The sequence below is a fragment of the Zeugodacus cucurbitae genome, chromosome 6, assembly GCF_028554725.1.
Source record: "Zeugodacus cucurbitae isolate PBARC_wt_2022May chromosome 6, idZeuCucr1.2, whole genome shotgun sequence".
Taxonomy (NCBI): Eukaryota; Metazoa; Arthropoda; class Insecta; order Diptera; family Tephritidae; genus Zeugodacus; species Zeugodacus cucurbitae.
In genome coordinates, this window is record NC_071671.1 from 13,125,190 (window position 1) to 13,138,338 (window position 13,149).

Sequence of the window (13,149 nt, forward strand, 5' to 3'; positions counted from 1 at the left end):
AATGCTTGGACTTGTCTTAAGATAAGGCTAATATATCTCAGCATTTAGAGGGTCATGAGAATGTATGCATGTGATTGGCGTTGAAACCGTTTAGTCGGTTATAGCCGAATCGATGATAGCGCGCCACTTTTCTCTTTCCTTCGCAGTTCGCCAGTTGGAGATCCCAAGTGTAACCAGGTCGCTCTCCATCTGGTCCCTCCAACAAAGCGGAGGTCTTCCCCTTCCTCGGCTTCCTTCGGCGGGTACTGCATCGAACACTTTCAGAGCTGGAGTGTTTTCGTCCATTCGGACAACATGACCTAGCCAGCGTAGCCGCTGTCTTTTTATTCGCTGAACTATGTCAATATCGTCGTATAACTCGTACAGCTTATCGTTCCATCGTCTGCGGTATTCGCCGTTGCCAATGTTCTGAGGACCATAAATCTTGCGTAAAATTTTCTTCTCGAAAACTCCTACTGTCGTCTCATCTTATGTTGACATCGTCCTCGCTTCTGTACCATAAAGCAGGACGAAAATGATAAGCGACGTGTAGAGTTTGATTTTGGTTCGTCGAGTGATGACTTTACTGTTCAATTGCCTACTCAGTGCAAAGTAGCACCTGTTGGTAAGAGTGTTTCTGCGCTCGATTTTGAAGCTGACATTGTTGGTGTTGTTGATGCTGGCTCCCTGGTATACGAAATTATCTACGACTTCGAATTTATGACTGTCAATAGTGACGTGGGAAACAAGACGCGGATGAGTATAGCGGGGCAATATATTATGACCGGTATGAATCATTTCTGGGACGGGATATAGAATCAAAGACAATCTGGATGGTAATGTAGAAAAGTATATCGTGGTAACCTTTTGGTTAAATCTTTACTTCGGATTCCATTTAATTTTAAGAAATATACATTTAAACTATATTCATTTTATTTCAAAATCGATTTAAATTATTCACGCATCATTCTTTAAAAATCTACAACAAAGAGGACTTATGTGCCCCAATATTAGTGTATGAGTGTCTTAAAGCCTGATTGGTGTACACAAGCCATGAAGTGAGTGTGAGCTGAAAGCAAGCAGGCGTCAATTTTTGAGCGCGTTTTTTGCAACGTTGACAGAAATGTCAGCGACTAATGAGTTGACAACAGCTATGTGAGCGCTGTCAGTCGGCATCTGCAGCTGTCGGTGGAAGCGCAGGAGATACTTCGAAGGCATTTGTAGTGAGCCGCTGAGATTGATAGATGCTATGTGTCATACTTACTTGTATATACAACAACATACATATGAGTACATGAGCACAAGTGACATACACACCTACATCCAATCATTCTCATACATGTATAGACTTATTGATATCTGATATTGTGCGCGTGTGTGTGTGTATCAATAAGCTGTCTGTCAATAAACTTTATTAATACAACACTTGACACTTGTGCTGACGCTGGCATAATTGAAGGCGATTAAACGGAAGCTTGTATGTCAGCAAGGCCCACTACGTATACAAATATAAATACATAAGTAAGTTTATATGTGTGAAGAATTTAAAAGTATGCTGAGCACTTTTCATGCAAACTACACTTCCCAGCTGAAGGCACAAATAATCGATCTCTGTATGTGTAGCCTACATAGTAATATGTATGTTTGTTTGTGTGTGTAATTTTGCATTTTTAGTGCCAGGAAATATTACCTTAACACCCCTCTGCCAGTGCTCGTTAAGACAGTTGCCTCGTTAGTCACGTACTTATCACAGATTCTCAAACAGACGACAAGTGTTTGCCAGCAAATTAATTTGTTTCTTCAGCAGGCAAGGCACAGTAAATTTCTATTGGTAGTAGAAGTATGGAAATTTAAATTAAATTTATAGTTGCCTTTAAGAAATTAAGAGCGGGTGAGTGAATTTTATTTTCGATGAAAATATTATCCTATGAAAATCGATGTACTATATAAACCTGAACACATTCATCTCGAACATTATCCTGAAGTCAAAGTACAAGAATAAGTCACTTTGTTCAAACTGTAAAGTTACTTTTGTGAGGGAACCATGTTTCATCCACTGTCATCTATATATTCGGCCTTATTATGAAATAACAGCTCAACAGAACAAACAATTTTGATTGCATATTTTGCCGGTTATAACCTGTGCTATGAGAAAGGATCGGTATATGTTTCCTCAAACAGTGTTTTGTTAACACGAAATTAATTTGATACATTTTTTGTTGAAATATCGAAATTTTTGTCAAAATTCTGTCTCTCATGCACAATTGGTTCTTTTTAAGTGATAGGTTTTTGTCAGCTTGGGGTTCAGAGTTGAGCTCAACTTTATCTCATCTGATAATTTAATAATTTAACAAACTGACATTATAGCATATTCTCATTTGTCTTGAATATGCTAATGAAAATGGCATTCATTTCAAGTGCTATAATTACACTATAAACGATTTTGATAGCAAATAGAAGATGTGGTTTTTAATAGAATCTAACTTTCTCGATTGCAATCCGGAGCTGAAAGAAGTGATTTTATATACCGTGTAGAACTTTATTAAAAATCAATATCGAGCTTCTGACGCGATTATCGAAAAAATCAAGCATTCTTGGCCTTGGTTAGGCTTAAGTGAATATGCTATGTAGGATTATTATTCTTAATTTTTTTAATACGAATTTCTCAAAATATACTTGCATATGAACGACTCTTATTTTTCTTACATTTAGGAATAGCAAATAATGTATTTTTTAAAAGGTTAAAGTTCCATTCGTATGAAAACTATATTCCGCTGGTGTAGTTACTATCTCGGTATCATGTTGAGCTACTTAGTTAGAAGATCTCGTTAACTGAATGATCTTTTTATACTCTCGCAACAAAAGTTGCTTAGAGAGTGTTATAGTTTTGTTCACATAACGGTTGTTGTAAGACCTAAAACTAAACGTGTTAAATATAGAGTTATATATATCAAAATGATCAGGATGGCGAGACGAGTTGAAAATAAAGATGTCTTAACGAAACTTGGAACATATATTTCTTGGCACCCTTAGGAGGCTAGTATTGAAAATGGGCCATTGCCACGCCCACAAAATGGCGAAAACCGAAAACACATAAAGTGTCATAACTCAGCCATAAATAAAGTTATAAAAGTAAAATTTGGTACAAAGGATTGTCCTAGTAAGGGGCATATTTGGATGTAATTTTTTTGGGGAAGTTGCTGTGGCCCCACTCCAAATAGGTTTTTTATAATATTTTCTTGATATCCTGAAGACACGTGTCGAAAATGGATGAAATTGGGTCACAACCACGACAACTTCCCATGTAACTCAATTTTGAATTCCACCTCATTCCTTCACTTTCTAATATATACATAAGGAACCAATGATGATAGTGGAATAAAACTTTGCACATATACTGTATATATGTAGATCTGTGGCATAACTTGTAAAAAAATTGTCGAAATCGGACTATAACTTTTCAATGCCCCGGATATCGAATATGAAGAACGCAGTGACTAAGGGTAATTTTTCACCGAAAATATCGGTAAATCTCTCTCTTTTTCTTCTAATAGTGTTCCTCTGTACCAGAAATGGTGAAATCGGGTCATAAAATATTTCACTCGTAGTTGGTTAAGAGGAAGAACACCATATTGGTTTCAGTTTCTTTGATTTAGCAACTTAACACTAACTGCCCTCCAAAGCTTCAATTTAAATTTCTAAATTTTTGGAGTATGCAATTCATGCTATTCATTCTCTACGAATGCTGTAACAATATGTCAGTGCCTATATTTTTTCATTGCTTTTTCTATATACTGATGGAATTATATACGAGTGTGTGGAATCTTTCTTAAATTAACCTAGTCATTCAACTGAGTGTCATACCAATTAGTTAAATAGGTTATTCCAACCACGATAAACTACACAATTCCAATATGTATTTATTACCCTTAAGCTTATGAGGCAATAATAAATTAGTGCGAATCAAGGTATCAACGCGGATTCAGTTAAGTTTGTGCTTGGCAAATCAGAAATGTTTTACTAAATGTTGAGTTCATTACCCAGACTTTAAAAATAGTTTATAAAATTACATATACAATTAGTGAAGAATAGAAAAATTCTTAGTGTTTAATTTGAAAATGTATAATTTTGCCTTGAAATGTAACTCAGGAGATATGTAGCTCAGTGGATATTGGCTCGCATAAAAACTTCCAGCTCGTTTTGGCATGACTTCCGCAGCTATTTGGCCCAAAACAGTCAACCCTCTAATAACAGCTAAATGAAAACATTGCAAATGCAAAGAAATTACTTTCATTTTCATATAAATTTACATACAAGTTACAAATATGCAGTCACACACACACATATATACATATAACCATAATTTATTCATACACATAAAAGTTGCGCATACGCCTAGGTGTTGCTGCTAAGCAGAGGTGTTGAGACCCAATCAATGGTGTAGGCAAACATATGAATGTATAATAATGAAATATTTTTAGAAAAGGAAAAAAATACAAAATTAGCTGGGTATGTATGAAACTATATGCCAATGTGTATGTGAGTGTGTGTGTGTATGAATGATTACCCATAAACAGTCATTGCGCACTTGACTGCCTCATCAAGCAATCATTTATGCATTCATTCACGCAAACAGCTATTCATCGTGCTATTTTTATGCTTTGGAATATATTCATAAGTGTTTTTGCCATATACATTCATATGCTGCAGCATATTTATGCATACATAATCCCACACACACACACACACACAAACAAGTTTGTTTACACAAAAAATAATGCCAATAAATATCCGTGTGTGTTAGTGTTTGTGTGGGGGTATTCATATGCAAAAATGTTGCTGTTGCCTTTCACCTTTGCAGTTTGTTGTCGCAAATGTTATGCTACGCTTGATTAGGCACTTAATGTGCCAATGGGTAGACAGGAAATCAACGCACGCAGGTGTGTGGTGGTGGTGGCGGCGTTGGCTGGAAATGTGTTGAGTGATGCGTGAAAGCAGCTGAGACGCTGTTGTGTCAACGCTGTGTCCTTGACTTTGTTACACATATACATACAGGCATATGAGTGTATGCTTTAGCTCACCAACTGACACAATTCAGTTCAACGCGCGTTCACACAGCCGTTCATTGTGTTCAAACCGACCTTTATACACAAGCAGTTGACTGAGTGAGGCATTCAGTTGTGGCTAATAGGCAGCCATTTAACATTCAATCACGGGCATAATTATAGGCATACATCACTCAGTTTTTTTCTTGTGCTAATTCAATATGAGAATGTTGTTTGAGAAGTTTTTAATGAAAAGTTACCCTCTTTTAACAAAATGCTTAAACACTTTACACCAATTTATTTTTAAGCTAAAATATTTGTTATAAATGCTGTTGAGATAAAACAATTTTCGGAAAAAACTGTTTTAAAAATTATTTTATACTAGCAGACCGCTCCGGCTTCGTACTGGTTTAAACAAACATTTCAAAAGTTATAAGTTTTTACACACTTATACACACTCTTCCATACAGATGTATGTACTTTGCCGTTTTCAAAAATTAAAATGAGGAAAATTCGAACATGAAATTATATTTTATTTGCAATGAGCTTGATTACGACATCTAGTCTTTGGTGTCCGTTGTCTTTCTCTCTGATTATGAAGGCGTTGGGAACGCTCAGAGCTCGAGTCCCTAGTGCGAACTTGTATACTTCTAATATTTTGTTCTTCAAGCCGCTGTACATCCTTGTACTCGATTATCAACCGCGTACTTGGGAGGTTTTGAAATTTTGTTCAGCAAGCAGCTGCGCTCGTTACTCGACTCTCTGGAACGTGATTGTGATTCGAAGATAATGACTTGCAAGACGATTTTCAGTTTCAGATAAAGATTCTCCATCACGGAGTCTTTTTGATACCTGGGAACTATGTCCAGAAAGTTGACACAGTATATAGTACACGGCACAGTAGTTTTTGAGTTTATTCAATACAAACATACATACAAATACTCCCTCTTTATAATAGTAGTATACATTTATTTGAATTTAAGTAAAGTAGTCCTAACGTTGGTTGAAATAGTTCATTAGACTAATTTTAAATTTTAAAATAGTTAAAAATACTTGTGTTGCAAGATGGATTTATCACCTATTCACAAATGTATCTACACTAAAATTATACGAAGAATTTTAATTATCGAACATTTCTCCATTCAATGCAGCATACTTTTCTTTTTTTTATACTCTCGCAACAAAAGTTGCTAAGAGAAAATGATCAGGATGACGAGACGAGTTGAAATCCGGATGTCTGTCTGTCCGTCCGTCCGTCTGTCCGTGCAAGCGATAACCTGAGTAAAAATCGAGATATCTTAATGAAACTTGGAACACGTATTCCTTGGCAACCTGAGGAGGTTGCTTTCGAAGATAGGCAAAATCGGACCATTGTCACGCGAAAACACAAAACGGCGAAAACCAAAAACACATAAAGTGTCATAACTGGAATAAAGGAGCGTACTAGGAAGGGGCATATTTGGATGGTTTTTTTTTAACGGGGATTGGGCGTTGCCCAGCTCCCAAATCGGTTATATGTATGTATATATCTCGCAAAACAATGAAGCTATATAAACCAAACTTTCTGCAGTCGGTTCTCTTACGTATCCCACCACACACCATGAAAATAGTTGAAATCAGATAATAACCATGGCCACCTCCCATACAAAGGTTAGGTTGAAAATTACTAAAAGTGGGTTATCTCACTAACGAAAAACGTCAGAAACACTAAATTTCACAGAATAGCAGAAGGAAGCTGCACTCATATTCTTTTACAAAATGAAAAATGGTCGTGGCATCGCTCACTTATGGGTCAAAAACCACAACTCAGGAACCCTTCGACAGATTTCAATGATATTTGGTATATAATGTTTTCTTGACACGGATAAAATCGGCGAAATCGGTTCACAACCACGACTACTTTCCTTGTAACTCAATTTTGAATTCCATTTGATTCGTTCAATTTATAATGTATACATAAGGAACCAATGAAGATAGCGGAATAAAACTTTACACAAATAGTGCATATCATCTCTGGCTTGACTTGTGAAAAAATTGTCGAAAACGGACTATAACTTTTCAAGGCTTCAGATATCGAACATGTTGAACTCAGCGCCTAAGGGTAAATTTTAACCGAAAATACGGGTAAATCTCTCAGATAATTTAATGTAATTCAAATTAAATTGTTTTCTTCTAATAGTGTGTCTCTTTTACAAAAATTATTAAAATCGGGTCATAACATCTCATAGCTCCTAAATTTTTTTTTAAGTTTTCAGTTCAGTTTTTCAAAAATATCATCTCCTATAGGTCATAGGTTTTTTACAAATACTATAGGCTTTATTCCGCATATATGTATTGGTTAATATGTGAGATATCTTAGCAAAATTAAGTGAGCATATAGGCTTGTATATAGTGTACCTTGCTGGTGAAAATGAATGAAATCGGTTCAGGAATTACCTTAGCCCTCAAATACTATATATGCTGATTTTCGTTATTGTATTAAACTTTATGCCGATTTTATGGGTAAATTTTTATGTTATGTAAATGAAATTTCTTTAATAAATTGCGAGAGTATAAAATGTTCGGTTGCACCCGAACTTAGCCTTTCCTTACTTGTTTATTAGATAACTTATGTTACTAATCGCCAGTTCATCGACTACTTTTATTTTTAAACCAGTTTAAACTCAATCCAATAATCAGTGTTTGATACATGGGTGAAAGAGGAAGAAGAATACCGATTTCAGAGCCTACGTCTCGAACTTAGCACTGTAGTATCTACAGATATACTACATTTATAGAAATAATTTTTCAGTTTTTGTGCCTAATGAAAAATATTCGTCAATTTCACTATCTTTCTAGAATTTTTTTCCTAGGAAGGCATAGGCCTTGTTTTGATATCTTTCTTGATATTTTATAAATCGATCTCATGGTTCGATATCTGTGTTAAGTTTAGAATTGATCATATCATGTTTCGATAGATAGATTGCGATATTTCAATTATCGATATCACAATTCGATAATTTTTTTTTTTTTGGTATTAGAGTTATCGATTGTTAGCCCAAAGAACTTATTGGCATTCTCAATTCATAGCAATTTAATAATCAAGTGAGGCTAACGTTCTATAAGACCTGAGTTTTAACGGGACGGAAGCCATTAACTCGCTAGACATTTCTGTAGGTAGTCACCACTGCATACTCAGGTGACAGAATCGCTTAACCATGCCACTTAAGATTTAATATCGATTGAAGTTAGAGACTGTGAGAAATAATTCGTTCAGTACCAGTTTCAGACCATTTTGGCAATAGTCCCAAAGATGTATGTAAATTATAGTAGAACCGGCAGTTTAACAAGATTTAGATAAACAAATTGTTTGTTGCTGACTATATTGACTAGAGTCAAGAAATACGCTACAATACGTACATTAAGTGTAAAGGCAATCTTTCTTCATAGTCACCAAAGGCTACTCAAGATATTGCAAGTCTACATATAAGGTTTATAAGATAGTGCCGACCAGTTGATACTTTATGAAAATTGTGGTCGCTGTGCTTTCGTCTCCGATCTGATTACGTAGCCGTAATTATTCTGTCGAATAACAAAACTATTGTTGAGTCTAAAGAGAGTTCCATCGGATAAAATGCAGTAAGTTGCACCTTCGTAGAAGATATATTTTTAATTTTATATTTTTGTAATCGGCACAGTAGTTTTCGAGTTTATTCATTACAAACATACATACAAATCTTTCCGCTTTATAATAGTAGTATAGATTATCTACTAATTTTTCAGTTTCTTTACTTGTTCTTCTTCTTTCAGAGCTGGCAAAAAGTCGATATAAATACAGCTATGTTCCCACCCGACATCACACCGCTCATACTGGCTGCTCATAAGGATAATTTTGAGATTTTAAAAATTCTATTGGATCGTGGTGCTGCCGTGCCGGTGCCACATGATATTCGGTGTGTATGAGTACTTTACTATATGATCATCAAACTCTTAATATCGAGGTTTTCTGATATACAAATATTGTTTTAATAATAAAAAAAATCCTATTTTCCTTTTACATTATTTTAGCTGCGGTTGTGATGAGTGCGTACGTTTGTCTAACGAAGACTCGTTGCGTCATTCTTTGTCTCGTGTTAACATTTATAAGGCTTTGGCGAGTCCTTCACTCATTTGTCTCACCTCTACCGATCCATTGCTCACGGCATTTCAACTGTCCTGGGAGTTGCGAAATTTGGCTTTTACGGAGCAGGTCAGTTAAATATCAGCTTTTAATTGAGAAACAAAAAGAAAATCAGTGCAAATTTTAATAAAATAATTTATGAATAATTATATTATTTTAATTTGTACTTTGTTATTGTTTTATTTCCTTAATTATATTACAATTTTTTATTTTAGAAGCGTTTATTATAATTTTTCTAATTTCTCAGGAATGCAAAGCCGAGTATATGGAATTGCGTCGTCAGTGCCAAAAATTCGCCGTTGATCTGCTGGATCAAACACGTACCTCGAATGAACTGGCCATAATACTCAATTACGATCCGGAGATTTCTACTTATGAGCCTGGTGATCGCATGAGCTTGAACCGTCTGGAGCAGGCCATCATGTATAAACAAAAGAAGGTGAGTGAAAACAAATTACATTTTTATATCCAGGAGTTGTTGTGATTTTGAACTAAAATAAAGCTTGTGCAAAAATCACTAAAAACTTGAAAAATCCGTAAGTTAGATATTATTTCTATTTCGTTGGTGATAGTCCGGACGTTGATTGCGGAGCCTATAGAAAAGTGGCTGCTTTCAGTATACAATAATATTTTTATGAAATACATGTCTTGAGGATAAAGCCGAACATGGACTTTTTTGCCAACGAAGTATGTGGCGCTTTCCGTTAGTAAATTATCGAAATTTCAAGTTAGTTATAAGTGAGAGTGAGTAGAGGCAATTAGTACTCTTCCATAAGATTTACTTAATAGATGGCAATGGTGTCAAAATAGTGTCTAAAAATTAAATCAGATTGTCAAAATTAATGGCTAGCATTGAACACTTTAGTTAGATCCACAAAGAATATTCACTTGCTTCAAAAATGAGATAGATGGCGCTGTAGTGTAAATGTTCATAAACATTGTATTTAAGGGCGCCCTTTTCCCACTTTACAAAACTTTTTAAAAAACTCGAGTTTCCAAAATAAAAATTTAAATTTAATCTCATTTCCACTCTCTCTCCTTTCAGTTTGTTGCCCACTCGAATATCCAACAATTGCTCTCGGCTATTTGGTACGATGGTTTGCCCGGTTTTAGGCGCAAAACGGTACTCGAAAAGATCTGGTGCATTGTGCAGGTGGCTGTGCTCTTCCCCGTCTATTGTATGATCTACATGTTTGCGCCAAATTGTCGAACCGGAATTTTGATGCGTAAACCGTTCATGAAGTTTCTCATACACGCCTCGTCCTATCTGTTCTTCCTGTGTAAGTATACGGAATTCTGGGTATAATGAGCGGAAAATTTTAGCGCATTGTGCTCCTGTGCGTTTAAGTGAGAATGTGTGTTTGGCAGATAGTATGCGTGTGTGAGCGCGTGCAACTACTCGACATCTCAAGAATGCTTCTGTGCACACACACATTACTGTTGAGTCTGGTGTATAGCTATCCACAACCCATCTCTGGAGTTTATGTCTAAACAGCTCAAGTGCTTTATCAATTTGTGTGGAATGTGTTGCAGCGCATTGTGTGGAGTTTATGTAATGCGAGTAACTGTTAATTTGTATCGAAGCAGGCATACTCTGAACCAGAGTCCTTTGTGAGCCCTTCAAAGCAGCAGCAGCGCAGCTAGAGTTTCACCTCCATGTTCCGAGCTTCAAAGAGGCTTGCCAGCGTTAACTCTAATCAGTACAACAACAATATTTGATTAATAAGCGAAAACACTGTGTAATCTTGTTGATCTAAGCAGCTTGGCTAGGGAAAGCGAAGACTTAAGACTGGAGAGTTAAATGAAATCACTGTCGTTAGAAGCTGCTAATGACTAGGATTAGATTAGAATTCTTGATGGATCCTAAAAATTGTGTTGTGTGACTGAAGAAGAATTTTTGTGAATTCGACCAAAACACTTCGCTGAAATCTCACTCCTGTAGCGTCTTAAGAATTTATCTCCGCAATACGAGTATAACAAGCTCTTCCTACTGCTGTCATTTTATTTCGTGCATTAGCTAGACATATACTCCCGCAGATTACACGCTCTCACTCTCTCTCTCTGCACTGACAGCTGTCAACGATTTTTTGGATTTTCGTGCGCCTCAAGCGGAATGCGTGCAAATCGGTAATCTTTCCAGTCCATTAAATCTTCTGTTGATGGCATATTTGCTGCTTGTCATTTTCGCTAATAGTTTGAGCCGCTTATGAGTGCATGGAATGGACATTTCACCTAACGGTTATTAGCACTTGTCTGGTCAAAAGTAATTTGCTGTTGTCACGTCAAATCACTATCGTGATTTTTTAGTATGTTTTTCACTTAAAGGCTAAAATAAAATATTTTTTTCTGGATAATTTTTAAGTGCAAGTATCCTTTTGGGGATTAGAAAGTAGAGTGAGAAAAATATATCTTAGCTTATTATTATGGCAAAGTATAACAGAAATATTTAGAACAGGCTGGCAGCTTTAATCCGTTTAGGACTTATGTATATTCAAAATGCGTTCCATTACCTTATCTCTTTAATAGAACAATAAGACAAATTGAATGATTTTTTGTACGGTTTGGCACTCATATTGTAAAATTGCATTTGTCTTTGGTGGCAACCCCAACCTAAATTTCTTCGATACAATTCTTTCCAAAATGTGTGTATACTGATAAGTATTTCTTTAAGAATCTGCTTATTTTATCAATTTTATGTATGATATTTTAAACAGGTGGCAACCTCTATCCAAATATGTGCAAATTCAAATCTTCGGACACCTTTTTAGTTTGATATCAAGATTGCAGCATTCCCTTTTTTGTATAAATTTTAATGTGTTCAATTACTTAAACTGGTGGCAACCCTACAAAGATATATATTTAACTGCTAGCTTTCATAAACAATATTCTGTTTGACATTCATATTTTTGCGTTCTTATATAATGTATGTAAGTACATTTTTTGGATTTGGAATTTTAAAATAGGTGGCAATATTTTATATTGCATATTAAGTGTACAGCTGCTGATGTACGCCGATAATATTGATATCACCGAAAGCAATAACCGTTTATTCTGCTTTTTCCAAACTGGATAAGGAAACGAAGCGAATGAGTCTATGTATATGGGTGGTGAGTGAGGACAAGACGAAATATCTCCTGTCATCAAACAGACAGTCAGCGCACTCGTGTCTTGGCTCCCAAGTCACTGTTGACAGTTATAATTTTGAAGTCGTAGATAATTTCGTCTATCTTGGAACTAGATTTAACACCAATAACAATGTCAGCCCGAGAAATCCAATGCAGAATCAATCTTGCCAACAGGTGCTACTTTGGACTGAGTACTCTACGAGTCGCTTATCATTCCCGTCCTGATGTATAGTGCTGAAGCGTGGACGATGACTGCATCCGATGAGACGACTCTTGGGGTTTTCGAGAGAAAGGTTTTGCGGAAGATTTATGGTCCTCTAAACATTGGCAACGGCGAATACCGCAGACGATGGAACGATGAGCTCTACGATTTATACGACGACATTGACATAGTTCAGCGAATAAAAAGACCGAACGGCTACGTTGGCTAGGTCATGTTGCTCGAATGGACGAAAGTGCTCCAGCTTTGAAAGTGTTCGTTGCGGTACCCGCTGGAGGAAGGTGCGGAAGATGACGATCTCCACTCCAATGGAAAGACCAAGACCAAGTGAAAAGAGTCCTGGTTTCACTTGGTGTTTCCAGTTGGCGCGATCTGATGGATTCGGCTACAAGCGCTTAATCGTAGAAAAACCATCAACAAAAAAATTATCAAAATTTTTCTATTCTTTTTTTTGGTCTACGGGCGGGGTCTACGTCTAAAGGATCACGTGGTTTGCTCTGAAAAACTCATAATTTAAAAAAATGAGAAAAAAATCGTTTTTCCTAGCTTTTCCACATTTTTGCTCCAGAAAAAGCTTAAATTTAAAACAAAAAAAAACAGTTAAGGAACAAGTTGTCTGCG

At 36.0% G+C, this 13,149-nt stretch overlaps 1 protein-coding gene across 8 annotated transcripts in view; it reads left to right on the forward strand.

The window, feature by feature from the left end:
- The window catches only part of LOC105215125 (transient-receptor-potential-like protein), a 48,857-nt gene that overhangs the window by 24,926 nt on the left and 10,782 nt on the right, over nt 1-13,149 (forward strand). For all 8 annotated transcript variants that reach the window (XM_054233777.1, XM_054233780.1, XM_054233776.1 and 5 more), the window contains 4 exons: nt 8,814-8,956; nt 9,072-9,252; nt 9,431-9,622; nt 10,229-10,463. In XM_054233777.1, coding sequence (XP_054089752.1) covers nt 8,814-8,956; nt 9,072-9,252; nt 9,431-9,622; nt 10,229-10,463 — 751 coding nt within the window. The remainder of the gene's footprint in view (nt 1-8,813; nt 8,957-9,071; nt 9,253-9,430; nt 9,623-10,228; nt 10,464-13,149) is intronic.